The sequence below is a fragment of the Solanum stenotomum genome, chromosome 5 (genome assembly GCF_019186545.1).
Source record: "Solanum stenotomum isolate F172 chromosome 5, ASM1918654v1, whole genome shotgun sequence".
Taxonomy (NCBI): domain Eukaryota; kingdom Viridiplantae; phylum Streptophyta; class Magnoliopsida; order Solanales; family Solanaceae; genus Solanum; species Solanum stenotomum.
Genome location: NC_064286.1, coordinates 50,973,935 through 50,993,525, shown reverse-complemented (window position 1 = coordinate 50,993,525; position 19,591 = coordinate 50,973,935). Strand labels below are relative to the sequence as shown.

The window sequence follows — 19,591 nt, the reverse complement described above, 5'->3', positions numbered from 1 at the left end:
CAAAAAAGTCTACATGTGATGTTCCGAAAATAGAAACATGTGATTAGTAAATTAGAACCCACTGTGGGGTTGAAAAGTTCCGTAATTGCAGCAATGCCAAGGTGTGGGTGAAAAGTTTTTGATGGAGGTGGACCCAGTAAACATGGAAGGTTTAGGTGTTGACTACTGAGGCTCCCAGCCAAAAAATTAGAAAACGAGCAAAAGAGCTAGTGGTCCATGAAAGACTACGGATAAACTACCTCAAATACATTTTATAGTTTAACATGTAACGATGTCTATATAAATCTAGTGATTCTCTAAACTAAGTACCTTTTTTTGTAAAGTCTAAAGTCTAAGCTACCTGCTCTATAATGATGTATGTAATTCATAATATGGTTTAAGAGTCACACAAGTTCCTGATTTTGGATTATGAGTGTGATTACATGGCACAGCAAATGGATGTAGCCATTTCATTTGAATGGCAGGGAGAAGGCATGAGTACTCCCAGGTTTGCTGTTAGACACCTGCATTTTGTAGGGGGTTAACTTTCTTGAAATGAACCCATTAAACAAGAAACCAAGATTTCAAGCATGCAGTCATCTACACACACAAACTCACTTTTCCACCACGCCAACACTTGGAGGGGTTTTTATTTCACTTCGGAATAGTAAGGTTAATAAGATCCTACAAAGTACAGGTGTAACTGAAAACTCGGGACGAGTTAGCTTGGGTACTTACCGTTTTCCTGAATTTCCAATACACTAGAAAGCAAGAATTGTACCCAAATGCATACACAATATTCCAATTCATATGACATTTTTCATATTTAGAACGTTCCAAAATTTTGATACATTCTATTTCTCTGCAGCTTTCAATAAACCGAATTCAGTTAACTATTTCAAATGTTATATATATTAAACTAACTTCTCAACTATTGCTGTAATATGTTCCGCTATCACTAACTATATAAGTCACACATCTTTGAACTCTGTGTTTAGACAAATAACATCAGATGGAGAAACTTTATGATTTCATATACAACACAAAGTGCTTGAGAAACACCTATATAGAACATGCTACATTGCTAGATAGACAAGTACACAAAGATATGCATATGTATTTGAACAGAATGTTGATCGCCATAACAGTGATTTGAAATAATTCCTCGGTATAGACATCCATCCAAAAAACAGGCTAACTGCAGAGACTAAAGGAGAAGACAAGAGAGTTGGAACCTCTTACTACTCTTTTTTGGGAGAGTGACAGAACACTAATCTTGGTCCAAAATCACAATCTCATAGAAATGGGATGACTTGACAGAAATGAAAATCATGGATATCATTGTAGGGAAAATCCCTTTTATGTGATTCTACTTTTGGTAACAAAATGATACAACCAATAAATACCAATTAAACACCCACGCCAAAATGTAGTGCCAAAATCTATTGATAAAGCTATAGCACATTGACAGATTATTCACAAGTAACCAATTTAGAAATATATTGACCTTCAGTCTGTTGCAAACACACCTGCAAGTGATCAGATGTCTATCACAATGCATATTGTGATGTTCTAGCAGCCATATTAGCAACTTGAGCCTGCATCTGAGCAGCCCTAACTTTTGATGCTGTAGCACGATGAAAGAATTGCTCACGCGATAACAACCTTATGTTCCTCAAGTACTGGTCAAATGGTATTGCCCCACCCTGTATAGCTTTGTCCAACGAATAAATCACATCCTCTAACGCCAAATCTGATGACGTGCAATTGAGCATCTGCTTGGAAAGACTATCACATGGCTCAAAGGCCGTATCCACATCCACATTCCCTAAATTGGTCACTTTCCCCTCATTCTCCCTCAGCCATCCCTCTAATACATCACTATTCATCAAAACCATCTGTAATTGCTGCTCCAACCCCTCTTTCTCATCCTGCATTTCCTTTAACCCTTGTTTCAACTGCTCCTCCCGCTGCTTCAACACTCCCTGAGCATTAAACAACCCATCCATATCCTTCTCCTGTGCATCCCTCAACCCAACTATATCATTATGCAAGTCAACAAGCAGCTTATCTATCGAGTTCCGCTTAAAAACCTCCTCCCGATCATCCTGTTTCACTGCACCATAAGGAGGTTGTTGAACTGGCCGAGGAGGTATCGCGGGCCAAATCCCAGATGACCCAACTGGTGAACTGTGATTAGGAAAACTCGTACTTGGCGGAGGATGAGGGGTAGGGGTAGGGGTAGGGGTAGGCCTAGGACTAGGGTTAGGGTTTGATGGATGTACTTGTACTTTCGCATAAAGCGGAGGATCCCTTCCAAAAAAATGACTCAAATTACGAACCAATTCAACAAGATTCGAACTAGGGTATATCCAATTCTGCAAATACGGAATCGACACAACCCCAGATGGATTCACAAACGGATGAGGTTTTTTAATAACCATATCCCTAGTCGGATTCACAAAAACCAAAGGCGGATGACGTGGGTAAGATTCCATCAACCAAATAATCACCGGAATATTATACGGACGATCTAGATAAACCATCGGAACAGTACCTACAGCTTGCAATAGATTCACAGTCCGTCCATCATTATGAGTAAATGAAGCAGTTTTCGGCTGAAGTGAAGGGTAAATATCGATTAATGAAAGGAGATGTTGACGGATCAGCCATTTGACATCTTCAGCATACGGAAGTGCAGATGGGCCACGCTGAGAGAGAACGCTGCTGAGAAATTGCTGAAATTGTTGGGGATTTGGAGGCTCCATTGAAGCAGATTTGAAGATGAAGAAGGGAATGAATTTTTATTTTAAGAGAGAAGAAGTTTGAGGTTGCTTCGAGAGATAGTGTAACGCGTACGGCGTGTAGATTGTAGAAAGAGTTATTTGATGAAATAACTGGGAAATTAACCAACGGGGGAGAGTGGAAGAGTCGACATATACTCCTTTAGTTAAGGTTAGCAAAAATCAAGTTCATTAAGAAATTAGTAATTCATATGATATATAATTTATGTTTCTTTTGTTTCTTCAACAAAAATCATGTTCATTAGGAAATTAATGAATACTATATATACTTAATTATTGCTATTAAATAATTCCTCTATCTTTAATTACATATTCATTTTTGAATTGACACATCTATTAAGAAAATAATTATTGACATAGTGAGTATACTATTTACCCCTATTAATTATGAAGTGAATGAATTAAAAATTTAAAATTTTCAAGAAGTTCTACAATTTTCAAAGTAATTAATTGAGGGTATAATAGGTAAAAAAGAAATTGTCCTTTCTTGATTTGTTAATATTAACAAGTAATTAAGGACAACTAAAAAAAGGAAAGTGGACAAATAATTAGGAACAGAGGGAGAAGGAGTAAATTTCTTTTTCTTATAGTTGAAATGAATTGATAGTATCAATCCAATAATGAAATATGGATTATGACTAACTTGGTTTTACAGTCGTAATAAATTATTTATGAGAGAAGGCCGAGTGTCCAAGTTGTTCAAGGCGTAGCATTGAAATTGCTATGTAGGTTTTTGTTTATCAAAGTTTTGAATTCCTCTTTCTGTACCTTCACTTAATACACCAATTTTACTGACAGCAAAAACACTTAATTCACCAATTTTACTAATAGTAAGGACGTAAATAGCTATAGATACTATTATTCCAACAACTAGACCCTACTTTGATCTAAAGATGTAGATTCTAAATTTCTAATTGTTGTGACGCAATAAATAGAATACTAAAAAATGATCATAATCTATACTAGAAAGAGAAACGTATACAGAAAGAAAATAGATACTTGGTCTATAATACAAAAATGGGGGAAATCTACTTTAATAAATTTCTTAAGATAGACTCTTATTTTGAAATAAAATTATTTTACTAAAGTAACCTACTTTGGAACAAAAAAAGTATATTTGAGTTGATTCCTTGTCAAAAAAGTAACACTTACAAGACGCAATTTATATTGTACAATCACTACAGGAGCACTACATGCAAACAATTTTGATGAACTTTTTGATTTAATGTTTGATGATCGATTTATATTGTACAATCACTACAGGAGCAATACACGTGTCAAGAAACTAGTTACTTATAAAAATACACCATCAAGGAAAAAGAAATAGCATCCCTTTGACACAAAATTTGTTAATACTGTATGAAAAAATTATCCTCTCCCTCTTCCTCTACCTCTTCCTGTGCCTCTTCCTCTGCCCATTCCACGACCTCTTCCTCCTCTCCCCCGGCCTCGAGAACCCGACCCCTGAAAACCTGATCTCTCAGGCTTCAGTTTTAATGACTGGACCCCTCTTCTTTTTTCGGTTCGTGTTTCCTTCTCTCCATCATCTTCCACATACTTGGCTGAGCTCCTGGAAAAAAATGAAACTTCTCTCGAACCTCCGGGACCAACCTTAATATTGTTCATATCATGGGAAGCTCTGCCATTTGACAATCCTGCAACCCTTTCACCTAGTGAAAGAGCATCCTCTTTTGCAAGTGAAAGATGGTTTGAGAATGCTTCTGCATGCCTATCATCCTTGACTTCATACATTCTGAAATTTTAAAGGATAGTGAGACATACAGCTATATTCACAATTTGTATAAACCCATGCAAAAACTTGTCTATGTAAGAAGTTAAACATCCCCGTTATCATGAGCCAACTGTTACTACTTGAACTTCATCACTTGTAGCATGGTGCATAATAAATTAGTCTAAACGCGGTATGAATTAGGAGGGCATTCGTTGATTTCTTACCTCGGAACTCTGGCCTTCTTTCTAGAATTTTTGTCATTTACTTGTTCATCTTCTGATGATTGTGCATCAGAATTACTAGCCTCCTCACCTTCCATCACAGGCTCAAAATGTTCTTCCACTAAAGATGGTCGTTTTAAGGAAGGCATAGGGTGCAATGCCCGATACTCATGAGAATCTTCTTCAATTTCAAAGTCCTGTAGGAAAACCAAAATACATCAAAAAGTTGAAGGATGTTGGGATCTGGCAGAAACTTTCTTTTTAAAGAACGTAAATTTTTTTTTTGGTAGAAGAGTATGCAAATATAAAAACAATTGCTTAAAAAAAAATTTATCAGGTACTTCTAAAGAGTACTTCGGATAAATTCAGGTAACATAGTCTTCTTGTGGAAAATGCTTCATCAATATACTTACCAAAATAGAAGAAAGCTAGCTCATCATTCTACCAGATTATTAGTTCAAGCAATGTAATTATTTTTCAGCCAAACTATTCTGATGATAATCTGTACTGGTTATTAAACATCAGGTAAGTGAATCTTAGTAAATAATATGTATACCTTATTTTCAATGATGCGTTTGAAACGTTCATCTTCAAGAACGTCCATGGTCAGTCCTTTCTTCTTCTTTGATGTCTTCTTCGCATCAACGTCATCAACATCCTCCTTCACATTCTCAGCTTCCTCATTCTCAAGAAGTTGTTCAACCAGAGTGCGATTAACTTTGGGAAGCCTCCTCTTAATCTGCAAAGTGATACAGAATGTAAAGATAGATATTCTTTAAAAAAGTAGAAATTCTCTTTTAAATGAGATATACATGTGGAGTTCTGGTTAAGTAAGAAACCTGTCTAACCCTTTTCATTCAGTTCAAGAAACCCACAACTTTGATTGCAGTGAAAACATAAAAGTAAATTTCACAACAAGAACCATGAGCAGAAACGACTACTGATATACTTGTAGTGCCTTATTGGCAGACATGTAACAGCCATCTGATTTTGAATCTTTGAACAATATGAAGCACAAAGGACAGTCTTTCTAATCTTCTGCTGACACTAACTTCAAGAGAAAAACTTACAATTCTCTGGCATATGGTATTATTTATCTGATGCCAGTTGATTGACATGAATTATCGTGGCAATTTCAAAGATCATTACTAGAGCACAAAAAAATCCCACAGCACCACACAAAAGAATCCTTAGTCCAAACCTGCACTTAACTTGTGTTGCTTACACAGATGGCTGGTGAGTGTGACCAAGTCCTTAGGACTTGTACCTGCCTTAGTTCCCATTAGGAGAATTTCCGCCAATACAAGCAAAAAAACATTTAAAATTTAGTTTGCTAAATTACAGAGACACCTAACAGGTGATCCACAAGTCCTGAATATTAGTCTCGTCCCAAATCCAGCTGCCACAAAACTTTTGTTTCTTTTTTTCTTCTATTTTATGGGGAAAATGCTCTTAATATCTCTTATTTAAAGTAAAAACTCATGAAGCCCATCAGAACATAGAAGTTGGCTTCTCTTTTCTTCCCGTCTATACTGAATCCTCCCAATCCCCAACCTCACCCAGCCCCGGCAGCTGTTATGGCTCATGCCGTCTTCGACCACAAGACCTATCACATCCTAGCAGTGACTTGTTCTCTCGTCTCTCTTCCTGTGTCAGTTTCTGCATCAACTCATTCCTTTATATTTATTGTTAGCTCTCAGATTCAGCCATCTTTTCCTGTCTTTTTTTGTTCTTTAAATAAATTATGAAGGGAAGGGATGGAGAACACACGTTGGGAATTGAACCTTCCACCAAGTTCACTAACTGAGCTATAACCCAATCCCAGAGCCAGCCATCCTCAAGGAAACAAAACTCAAATTGGGTATAATCTTTAAAAACTTAAGAGGAAGTTGAGTCAGATTACCTTACCTTACCTTTTCTTTCTCAGGGTTTCCTGGTCAACTAGTGAAAGTCTATTTTACTCGGCAGAGTTTTCAAAATTAGTCCAACATTTAGTTGAATTAGGTAATTCACGGGATACCTGTCACCTCCCACCAACAACTGGTACCAGGTTTTCAGCTATATGCTTAAGCAAGTGGGCCTTGCACCGGCTGTGAAAGCTACATCTCCTCATGAGTAAATCATATCATTTCAACTCAAAACCGAGCTGAACTATGAGTAATAAGGCAAACTTGGTTTCTATTGTATAGAAACTGAAAATCCCTTTTACCAAACTAATGATAAACAAACACACTGCGCTGCTTCCTATTATAGTGTTTTCTCTTACATGCAAGTTAAATGACAAACGTATATTGATATAAATCTTCAGCTTCGGAGACAATCAGACCATAGTTGAAAAAGGAGACTGTTCAGTTTTCAATAACCTCCAACAAGTGCATGGCCCGCACTATAAAAATTATTGACTGGCAAGGAATATCAAACAGGTTATAGATGCAGTGTCACTAGACCACCATTATATGCATGTGCAGGCACAAGCATAAATTTTGGCTTTTAATGTCTAACTGCTGGGACAAGTAACATGAAACAGTATTCTTATACATTCGTTGTAAGCTGTTGTTATTACTGGAAAATCTTCAGAAGGAAAACACCCAAGGCCAAATAATAAATTGAAATGGAGGGACAAATGAATGTGTTTCACTTGATGCTAGTGCAAAAAGTAGTGAATAGAAAAAGATATGGTACATGTGCACTTGCAAAAAAGTATATCCCACACATTATGGAACTAACCGTGATACGACTATCACGCTCTTTTTCGAATTTTTCCTTCTTCCGCTGCTCTATATACTCATCATAAGCAAACGGATTTGACGCTGCGTGTGCCTGGAAAAGCAAAGCACAGCATGCACATAAGTTCAATCACAAGGCCAATCTTATAAAGTTAATAAACAAAATTATTCTGATTGTCACCTTTTTATACAGCCGATAATCGATGAAGTAACCATGCATATAAGCTCTTAGAAGATTGGTTCCAATCAAATTGGTCAAATTCAACTTTTCCAGATCTTCCTTTGTCAGAAATTTATAATCATCATAAATAGTTGTTTGGGGTTGCTCCTCAAGCTCTTCCTGCAAATACATCAAATTAGGATCACCATTTTCTTTGGCATGAGAAGGTACAAAACAAGGAGCACAATCACACCGTCAGGTTTTCAAGGTAAGAACACCACTTGGGCGCAGGTCCCAGAGAAGGTATGAAATATGAAGGTATTTGACTAGAGTCAAGAGCCAACAACATCAATCCACTGCCAGTGAATGCACACAAATCGTTGATTCTCCCACCTGTCGGTTCAATGCTTGTCATGCCTTCTCCCTGTAACAGTTTCCAGGACCAAAAGTGAAACTTAGATTAAAATTCAGAAATGTAAGCAACTATTCTGGGTGATGTCTATTTAGTTCTCCACCACCTCCTATGTGAACATTATTATCAGACTAATGCAGATAACTACAAATATTAATTATATGATTTCCTGTGGCAGGTCAAAAGGGGCACAAAAGAAGATAACCTAGACTTCATGGTGCAAAGGTTGTTATTCAACATACTTTGTGTCCTTGTCATGATGTAAACCTGTTGTTTCTCCAAAAACCACCATAATATATATTAAGCATAACATTCTTTTGATTGTGATGATACACCTAAGAGCTCTAATGTTATACCTTCCTTCATCTATTGTTTCACTATTTTCCCAGCATAAAGGTTCTATTATCAGTATCTTATTCTATTTTCAGAAACACTCTACCTTCCTGAGGTAGGGGTAAGGTTTGCGTACACTCTCCCCTCCCCAGACCCCATTTGTGGGATTACACTGAGTATGTTGTATGTTGTATTATCAGCGTCTTCTCAAGTTACATAGCACTTAAACAATCCCGACTCCCAAGGTCACTAATCCGTCCAAAAATCATATCAACCCAATTCATAGCTTAAATCTAAAGAAATATGACCTCTAAAGAGTAAAGACCACTCAAACTTCTAGTGCATCAAAGGAAAGTTATTTGGCCTCAAGAAGAACAAAATCACGTCAAGAGAACAATGTCTTCACAATATAAGTAGAACCATTAAAGGGAAACTTGAAGTTTGACAGATTTTGCAGATTAGAACAACAGATAATGATGAATAAGCCAAATTAGATAACAACATTTTTCTTCAAAAGAATTTAAGCCTTTGTCAAATCCTTCCCGTTCTCATTCTTTCTTTTTACACTTTCCTTCTTTTTCCTTTTTTTCCTTTATCTGCAAGACACCCTTGCGACTGAATATAAACTCTTGATTCCTTCGCTGAATCAATTCATTAATAACTTCACACACAGTAAAACACAGCAGAAAAAACAAAGGTCAAAGTATAGCGAGTACTGCACTCTTGTTCAAAATATAAATACAATAAACATAATAATCTCGTCTCAAATAGCAAAATACTAATCAAAATGACAAGTATCCTGTTTCAAAAAAAAAATGACAAGTATCATTAAAGAGGTTCAAAGACTTGCATACCGTCTCGGGGTCCCAAACCCTAACAATGTGGCTGTCAGCAGTTATTAACTTTGTTCGTTCAGTGTTGAGTGTTTTATGCCACTTAATGTTCAGTATTGGGCTCCCATACCTATATAACATTGTCACAATGCAAATAAGAAATAAAGAACAAGAATCACTTAAAATGGTAAAGTTGGCCTAAGTAACCTACATATGATCCTTTATCCGCATAGGTTGAGAAGAACGCAAATCATAAATCAGAACCTGCGCATTATAACATACAGTGAAGCATCTTGATCACAGAAGACACAAAATTTATTATGCCTCAATTCCGGACAAGTTAGGGTCGGCTATATAAATCCTCATTTACAATGGTTCACCATTTAAAATCATTTTGAGACCAACATTATATACAGTAAAAATAAAACCGTTGCAAGAAGAGATTCTGATTTTTTATCAGAACCTCTACACTGAGAATGAGTCAGAGACACAATGCTAACGTTGATGATGTTGCCAGTATATCAAGAGGAGAGTGAGCTGCTAGAGAATGTATTTGAGGAAGAAGAGGTACATGTAATTCAGTCATGTGCACCAAACAAAGCACCTAGCCTTGATGGACTTACTATGGCATTCTTTCCGAAGTCATGGGACTTCATTAAACCAGAGGTAATGGGAGCCATCAACCATTTCCACCAGCAGTGTTACATGGTCAAATCTTGCAATGTCTTCTCCATTGCACTGATTCCCGAAAGGAAGGGGGTTGTTGAGCTTCGAGACTTTAGACCTATACGTCTCATGGGTACACTGCACAAGATCCTAATTCCTAGCCAAGCTTTTAGAATAAAGGTTGAAGTTGTTAATTTGGAAAACAGTCTTCGCCAGAATGCCTTCATCAAGCATCGGACAATTACTAATGCAGCATTATTGCCAATGAGGTCCTAGATTGGAGGTCCAAAAGTGGTGAGCCTGGGGTATCATGTGAAAACTGGATAAAGACAGGTTTTTGATCAGCTCAATTGGTCTTATCTATTATCTATCCTTTTTTTTAAAACTGGCAACATCATCTATAATCTATCCTAAGGAAGATGGGGTTTGGGGATAGATGGATAAAGTGGACCAAGTTTTGTATCACAGCAGTAGAGTATTCAGTGATTGTTAAACGAGGGCCTGTGGGATTCTTCTCCCCACAGAAAGGGATCAGACAGGGTGATTCACTTTCACCATTTCTATTTAATTTAGCCATGGAAGGTCTTAGTAAAATGCCTGAAAAGGCTAGGCAAATGGACTGGATCGAGGGTTTCAAGTGTCGGCTCAAAGACTGGGATCACAGTCAATGTCTCACACATGTTGCATGTTGATGATACCTTAATTTTTTCTGAGGCAGACATATCACAAGTGCTCTACTGGAACCTGACTCTGTTACTTTTTGAGGCTCTATCAGGGCCCCATGTGCCTGACCTAGAAGAGCTATCTAGTATTATGGGATGCACTATTGGTTCACTTCCTACAACCTATTTAGGTCTTTCATTGGGGGCGAAATTCAAGAACTGTGAAATTTGGAATGGATTCATAGAGAGGTTTGAGAAGAGACTTGCATCATGGCAGATTCAATACCTGCCCACGGGTGGCAACTTAACCCTCATCAACAGTGTTCTAGATAGCATGCCCACATAGTTCATGTTCCTATTTCCCATCTCTAAAAAGGTGGAGACTGGAGCATGAGTCATACAGAATCAGAAAGAATTTCCCATGGGATGGGAGCAACAGTTCTCACGAGTTTCTATATAGTGTCAACCAAAATAACAAAATAACAAAAAAAAGACCAAACTCCCAAAATGACAATCAAAAATGATTTTTCCAACCAAAACATGAGACGCAACATTCACTATAATCATCACAAAGTTTGTCAAATTCTCTTAGCTGTATTTCCTTCCATTATACCTTTCCATCACTACTTCCAACAGCCATGAGGTAACCTCCATCTCCCTCGAACTCTATTGCAGTAACCTCCTGTAATTTATCCATATCGTTAGCAATCACTGGAAAAATAATGTTTATCCAACTACTAAAGCAGAAAACTACCTGGTCCCCATCCCCAGCAGGTGCAACAGCATTTATCCTACCAACTGAAGATCTTGCTCTCATGTCAAAGCATTCGAGCACACCATCCTCCCCTCCACAAGCAACTAGTCCATGGACCTTGCTAAAGTGCAGAAGAAAAGACACCAAAAGATTACAGAAGAAACAGCCAGACTGAAGGCTTAACAAAGCTAAAAAAAGCCAAAAAGATGGTCTTTTTTTAAAAACAAAAAGGGGAAATGGATTATAAAACGCCAGTAAGGTAAGCAAAGTAAAATCAGCTTCTAACCTCCGTGAAACCACATTGAGTGCTGGGGATTGCGTGCTCAGTGAGGAAAGAAAGCGTCCCTGTTAGTTGAATATGACAGCCTCAGTAAACCATACAAGCAAAACATCAACGCTATAAAGGGGAAAGCCTTGAATAATTTCCAACCTTTTAGGACAACAAAAATTCAACAGCCAACTTTAGGCCATAGAAGTTAGGACTCTGCACATAACTGGTCTTCATTTTCATTTGCCTTCTAAAAATGTAGCAGATAATAATAACACCCTGAAACTCCATTTACATGTGGAGTTAATGCCAAGGAAATCTAGGTGAATCTCAATACGTATAACCACTCTTTCTTCCCCTCTTCTTTTTTTGCATAACATAATAAAGCTTTATTCAAATTACTCCAACACCTTATGAAGTAAGTGAGATTTCATTAAGGCATCCAGTACACGCAAAGATACAAAAGGGGGGGGAGGGGGGGAGATCTATCAGCTCAGTAAGAACAAAAAACTTATAGCGCTAAGGAGCTGACAAAATCCAGGTAGTGATCTAAGTTATTTACAGGGGATAAGTTGGCCCAGCTAAAAAGGTTAACCAAACAACTAGTCTTAAGCTTACAAATTGGAGTTAAAACTCCATCGAAAAATCTCCTGTTTCTTTCATTCCAAATAACCCAAAAAATACAAGCTGGGGTCATGATCCAGATTTTCCTGATGGATTTTCTAACTTCCATAGAGCTCCAACTAGTGTAGGCATCTCTGATATTCCAACTTCATTTACAACTGTTGAATGTTTCATGGAGCTCAATTTTGCAAAAATTCAATAAAGTCTACCAGTGTTTCCTCATCATACATATCAACAAGATTGCACCAAGTAGCTAGATTACATTGACTTGTCGTTCTCTTCTCATCCATCCCTATTAGTTGCTGATACAAAACATACTAAGCCTTTCCCCTTTTTTCTTTCTTGGCCTACCCTAACTTTTGGATCAACAACATATTGGTATCTAAGAGCCCAATCCAAATCACCTGAACACTAGATACCACAAAAAATGTATAGGTAGCGGAAGACCTTTAACAACTTTCCAGATACATACGTCTATGTGTGTGTTTGTTCATCAGAATTTTGGCAAAACCATAAATGGATGTGGTACATTCACAACAGAAATTAAAACATGAGGACTTGAACAATTAAATATTTTTTACACAATTTAGGAGGTGTTGTTGAGTATCGCATCTGGTGTTGTTGGTTAGCAAGAAAAATAGTTGTGCAGTGTTTTTCTTTTTTGAAAATGGCAATGTACTCCACAGCATTAAGGATGTGCTGGAGACCTCCAAAAAGTAGTGGATTATTCAACAAAGACTAATCAATTACACTGATCCTAGCAGATCTAACTGTTCATCTTCCTCTACTTTTTCTTACACCAAAAATAAAAGGTTATACTACAATTCCATTTGATCTTATGAATAGGACTACACTATCTTCAAAACATCTATTGTATCTTTCTTTCCATCTTGTCTACCATATACAGGGTGGGATGATTCTCCACCATTTCTTCTGAGACTATTGTTGCCTCCTCTCCTAATCCAACAATTGTGAAGATCTGTTGTGTGCTCCGGCACTGTCCACTTGGTTTCAGTCAGACTAAGGAATAGGGGCCACATTTGTGAGGTGACTTGTTTAGTGTTTTTTGATGAAGTAAATATTTTTATTAAAATGTTTGGGCACAAAACAACACGCATGTATACAAGCATTAAAAAAATAGAAAACCTGCAAAAAAGATATGGTTTTCTGAACTTCATAGTTGAACCAGGAAGAAACAAGGGATAAGAGACTACTACTCAATTGTAGAAATTCACCTCCACACTTACAAAAGCCTCCTATTTCTTCTCTTCAAACAACCCGCAAATGTGCGGGTTAAGCAACATTCCAGGCCGTGTGATTCCCTCCCAACTAAACATTAACTCCTTCATGGTGCCTGGCACACTCAAGATATTCCGAACGACCGAACCAACACAGAATATTCCACTATAACCTCAATGCTACCCCAGCAATGAAATATCATCTATATCTGGTACAAAAACTAGTTTGCACCAAGAAGCAATCAATGAAATGCATCCAGTTTAAGGCAATGTACGGTTTTTATTTTGCCTTCAAAGAGCTGTTTTGAATTAATCTTAGCCCATACTTATTTTTAACCTTAACGTATGGATGCAACGATTCGCTTTGAATATCCAAGAAACCATCACCAGTGGCAACAATCGAATTTGTTATATGAAAATGAAATTTCATCTCGAAGCCTACAATCTATTGGAACTTGGAAGTCATAATGGAAGATAGACCCTTACAATGACTCTGCTAAACTTAACATTGCATAACTAAAAGCTCATTCAGAAGAGCCTTTACAGAAATGTCTTAGTTGAATTATCCACATAACAAATCTTTCTTCTTATTTTCTGTCCTACAAAGGCTTTTTTACCTCACATGTCTCAGTTTTCACCATAAACTATGTTTCCTGATTATCGTCTGTGTTATTAAAAGTGAAAAGCACTGGGAAAAAAAATCTAAGGTCCGTTGGGCTTTAAGTACAAAGCACAAATAAAGTGTGAGCTTCAATGAAAAAACGCGCAGATGGAGAAAAAAATACAAACATGCATGTTCAGTCCAACACTAATAATAAGCATGAATAACAAATATATGACCAGAGAGATTGAAAAATAAAATTACGATAAAGTGAAATATCAATTGTTTAGAACAGCCTCAACAGGAAGGGCTCGTTAGCAAGAAAAAGTATGACTTAGAGCCTTGATGAAGACATGGGAGCACACATTAAGCGAGCGAAGCACTGAACATGTTTTGCATCTCGCTTCAGGACTTTAAGCGCGTTTTTGACAACACCGATTATCATCTGAAATTTTGCTAAAATTTTATTCAATTAGTTTTTTTCCTTCAATTAGGACCAAAAAAGATCAATAGTGACAATCAACAAAGTTAACATCTACACAATTATACATTAAAAAACAACCCAAGCATGATGCCATCTACCAATAGCAAGAAGTTGGAAATAGGAACAAAAATTTTTATTCATTGACACACACAAAGCAGAAGTCTAACTTCAATATAGGTTGCACATATTACCCATGTCTGTTGTAGAGAAACAGATGCCATTACAAGTTCAGTTAACCATTTTGAGAAAATTTAGTAATTTTTTTGATAACCAAAAAAATTTAGTAATTTTGATGAAAAATTTGCCACTTCCCTATTAACTCATTGAAATACATGAATGGCTCAAATACTTAAACTAAGGTGAACTAAGCAAAACCATCTATACATTGAAGAAAGCAAGAGGCAAGAGAAAAACCTGCTCTAAGTTTATTCTGTAGAGATCTGGTGATGAGGCAGCACAAAGCAAATCACAAGACCAGCTATCATATATAATATCCCTTCCCATCCTAAATAAACAGGAGAGCATATGAGTGATCTTAAGCTGGCATTTACAGATGATATAGTTCATACAGAAAATAAGCAACAGCGAGTTTCAGAAACAGAAAGGAAAGGGCCATGAAATGCCTACTGGGATGCACTAGAAGAGTTGGGACTCTGCTATATCACCAGCGTGAGTAAACATTTTTCTGTTTTGATTAGCAAGAAAATTTCTAGTGATAATAACACTGGGAATAAACTTTCTTCTAGAACCTAGCAGTATAAACGAGGAGCTTCAGGATTAACTGAATTTCTCTGAAAGAGACGCAATTTATTATGGCTTTATATCACTGAAGACCTTCTTTCTTTGGAGAATTATTACAGATACATTCATAGATGATATTTATTCTCTGATTCGGTCCAGTGGAATCTAAGATTTCAAGTGGGACAGGTTTAGCTGTTGAATAGCATTATCTAGAACACTAGAGGGTTCCACAAGCTTGATAGTAGTGACACATTGAGTTCTTAACTCAACCTGTTTCAATTGTGCAAGTGTAAGTGCTAGAGGAAACAAACAGTCCTTCTGACAGCTCAATGTTTTGTTGATACTCTTAATAATTAACATACAGTGTTTTCTAAATTTTGCATTTCATCAGTACAGTAAATCGCAGGCAGCATATGGATCAGAACATAAGGAGAAAACAAATGTAAGTATGACCTTGGAATCCGCAATTTATAGTGACTTCCATATTTTGCATGGAGGCAAACAGAACGATCAGCACAGAGAAATGCCATTTTTGAGTAGTCATCACCCAAGACCTACAAAAGATATCAAACATGAAATATACATCAGTGTAGATTTCCCACACTAATTAGAGAAGAAATACACAACAGAACTTGTTTCCATGTTTCTGGCCTCTAAAAAGGAAAAACCAAAACAGGGAACAAGCATAAACATTTACTACTGAAGCACAAAAAAATCAGAAAAACCCCCCAAAAGAGCATAAGCATTGTTCATAAAAAGTACTACAAATAAAAAACAATTTTGTTATTTTGAGTGTAGTAGCAAGTGTGCAGAAAAGAGAGAGCGGGGAAGCAGTCAGTACTTGAAAGTTAACAATCTCTGACACCAAATGCCTTTCAAACTTCAACGACAGCTCCCGCAGCTCATACACTTTAACTTGTGGTGGGTAAATACCTGAAAAATTAATATTGTCGTCAACTGATACAAAATATAGAAAATACCGGGCATCTGAAAGAATCTACTCACCTAATACATGTTCACAAGGGGCCTTTTAGTTTGTTATAGATTTGTATGCCAGCAGAAAACATAGGGAAAAACTGGTGAAAGAACCAAAATTATTGAATAAGATGGGCCTAAATGGGGCGACATTAACAGTGATGAACTGGTGATTTATATAGTTGACCCTATCTTGAGGTCGAGGCATAGCTGTTGCTGTTGTACTCATCTAATACATGTCTCAGATTAACAGAGGGGTAAACAATTGCACAACAGTAATTGTTTACTTCCCCGTGTGTGATATTTTATATAAGAAAGCTATTTGTTCAGGTTAAACATGAATAAGTCTCAACCAACACAGGAAATAAGATTAATTTCAATGCTTCAACAACCAATAAAATGAACCAATATATTTATAATATACCTGTTCTACATCTAAACACAATAGTCAGTTTACATAGAAATAACTGCATTTATACAACACAGAAGGATAAATATGCATGAATATCACATTCAATAGCAGCAGTGCATAGTGAAGCTTTTCTATAACTTAGAAGTAGTTACTTTTCAATAACCCAGGAGAGATCATTCAACAAAAGCATAATATTTCAAGGAAACAAAAGTTGTCCAGTATATCAATTGATGATACAAAAGAAATAAGTATGTCTCAAACTGCAGAAAATCACCTGATGCAATGAGATACTCCCCATCAGGAGTCACTTTAATTCTTGTTGTTGCAGTTTCAAATCTCAAATCTTGAATCAGATCCACTCTTTGCATATAACCTGCCAAAATAGAGAGAAAATATCTTTCATAATATAACCATAATATCCTACAATACCAATTATGTATAAATGGCAACATGGATCTAGGATTCATATAGCTGGCCCGAACTACACAAGCTATGCAATTGGATTTTACCCATCCCGTCCATTCATATAGAGGAACTCCTTAGAGATGTTCAACAACAAACAAATTGTTACACATTGTATCGGTGTGTTGTGTGATAAGAATGTGTCACCAAGACTTCAAAGGTGAGCTTTATAAAGTGGTTGTCAGACCACCAGCTCTGTTATAACTTATATGGAGTGGAGTATTGGCCAGTCAAGAACCCGCAAGTCCAGAAGTTGCAAGTAGCGGAAATGAGGATTTTGAAATGGATGTGTGGGCTTACTGAGAGATAAGATTAGGAACGAAGATATTCAAGACAATGTGGGAGTGGCCTCTGTGGTGGACAAGATGAGAGAGGTGAGGTTGAGATGATTCAGGTTGTGAAGAGGAGATGCTCAGATACCCCAGTGAGGAGGTGTAAGAGATCTGCTATAATTGGCATAAGGAGAGGTAGAGGTGGCCGAAAAAGTATTAGGAGAGGTGATTAGATAGGACATGGCTCAATTGTAGCTTACTGAGGATATGACCCTAGATAGAAGGTTATGGAGGTTGAGGATTAGGGTAGAAGGTTAGTAGATAGTCAAGTGTTGTCTAATTCACGTTAGCAGTATTGTTTATTACTCCCCTACTATCTAATTCTTTGATTTTGTTATTTCTATGTTTGTTTTTCTTCTTCACGGCTGTATTTCCTTACTATACTTGATCTTGATATGCTTTCCTTGAGCCAAGAGTCTATCGGAAACAACCACTCTTCACAAGGTTGGGGGTAAGGTTGTATCTGTAGTGTATAGTGTATTTTTTACTACAAAAACTGGAATATATACATTTTTGAACATACTGATATAACATGATTTTACCAAATAATAACATCAAACTAAATCTACATTAGCATATCGTTCAAAAAAAAAACAAGGAACCAAAAAGCTGAAGAATCAATCATCACAGAAGACCATGTGATATAAAGACAAGGTATCCAAAAACACATTCATATAAATTACTGCCCAATTGAAAAACTGTCTTAGGTACAATTCCAAATTTTTGCTTCAAAGATTGAAACTTTCTTTTCCAGACATAACAATGCTGCAATAATTCACCAAATGTTTTTCCAAAAGAATGAAAATAAGCGAAAGCAGGAGGCTAATGCATACCTGGATCTTTACGAAGAGCTCTGAGTTTCTTGGGAGCAAGCCATGTAGCCACAGAACGGTGTTGGCCAGCAACAGTATACATCTTCACTCCATTTATGGCAGTGGACTTCAAGTTTCCCCCTTGGTACGCCATTGTAATTCAATTGGCAGACAGAGGAATGCCCTTTTTCTAGATATAATGAATCCATGTCAGAGACAGTGATGAGATACTCAAGAGGAACATCAAAGACATTTAATTTTTTCACAAAAATGATATTTACTCACTAAAAACAAAAACAAGGATTGCTATCAAAACATCCAGCTATTACAACACGAATCAAAATAAGAACATATATATTAGCATGTTAGACAGTTGCTAAGCTGGGATTCTAAACAAGTGAATAAATTTATAAACGAGTGCTAATTTCACTATTTTCACCTAATAAATATCAATTTAGCTTCAAAAAACCTCCTTTTACAAAAAAAATTGAAAAGACAACGTTTTCAAACTTCTAACTAATTTTTTTGAGAATGAACAAAGTAGTAGTTCATTGAAATATGAATTGAAAAAGTTAAAGAGAATACTAATGTTACAGTAGAAACCTAGGCTGCCAAGAACTTACGGAGTATCGCCGGATGGCTGTCGGTGGTGGCAGCCGGCAGCTGCACGGTGAAATTTTGTTAGAAGCGGCTAGTTCCAATTTGGACAGGGTTTTGGGAAAGAAAGGAAGAAGAGTGGGGAGGGTTTTAGGAGAAAATAAATTAGTAGGAAGAATGACAAAAATATCCTTTATGTTTGGGTAGGTCTAAATTAGTCCTTTAAATTAAATATACTTTCAGCAATTTTGGTACTTTTATTTTTATTTATTCAATCAAACAAAGCAGTTTTAGTCGATTAAATATTGGGAAATTAACAATTTCGGTCCTTGTATTATTATATAATTTTAGTTTTAGTTCTCGTATTATTTAAGTATGCATATTTAGGGGTGTTTGGTATGAAGGAAAATATTTTCCATGGAAAATAAGTAGATTTTTGACTTATTTTCTCATGTTTGATTGGCGAGTAGAAAATATTTTGCGGAAAAGATTTTTAGTGTTTGATTTATGAATGAAAAATGTTTTTGAGAAATATCTTTTATTTTTACTAGAGTAGAAAATATTTTTTGAAATTGAAAATATATTTTAAAAACAAACTTAAATTTTTTTTGGGGGTGGGGGAGGGGCGTGGTAGGGGGCTGGGGGTTGAGGATAGGGGTGAAAAAATAAAAATTTGAAGTTGAAAATATTTTTTAAGAAAAAACATAAAAAAAAATTTGGGGGTGGGGGGATCGAGGGTAGGGGTGAAAAAATGAAAATTTGA

General features: G+C 36.5%; 2 protein-coding genes across 2 annotated transcripts; both read right to left on the bottom strand.

Annotated features, from left to right (window-relative positions):
* Positions 1–1,297: 1,297 nt before the first annotated feature.
* Positions 1,298–2,861, bottom strand: LOC125866009 (protein ELC-like). The gene has a single exon (XM_049546288.1). It carries the CDS (start codon positions 2,745–2,747, stop codon positions 1,530–1,532), a length of 1,218 nt encoding a protein of 405 aa, XP_049402245.1. The 5' UTR covers positions 2,748–2,861; the 3' UTR covers positions 1,298–1,529.
* Positions 2,862–3,977: 1,116 nt separating this feature from the next.
* On the bottom strand, positions 3,978–18,942 carry LOC125866005 (uncharacterized). Its single transcript, XM_049546281.1, has 17 exons — positions 18,855–18,942; positions 18,253–18,421; positions 16,900–16,998; positions 16,080–16,171; positions 15,692–15,792; positions 14,912–15,002; positions 11,569–11,627; positions 11,283–11,403; positions 11,142–11,210; positions 9,412–9,464; positions 9,222–9,330; positions 7,876–8,046; positions 7,644–7,802; positions 7,464–7,556; positions 5,293–5,475; positions 4,740–4,933; positions 3,978–4,536 (listed from the first exon to the last, which is right to left on the bottom strand). The coding sequence occupies exons 2-17, from the start codon at positions 18,383–18,385 to the stop codon at positions 4,152–4,154; spliced, it is 2,112 nt and encodes a 703-aa protein (XP_049402238.1). The 5' UTR covers positions 18,386–18,421; positions 18,855–18,942; the 3' UTR covers positions 3,978–4,151.
* Between the last annotated feature and the right edge of the window lie 649 nt (positions 18,943–19,591).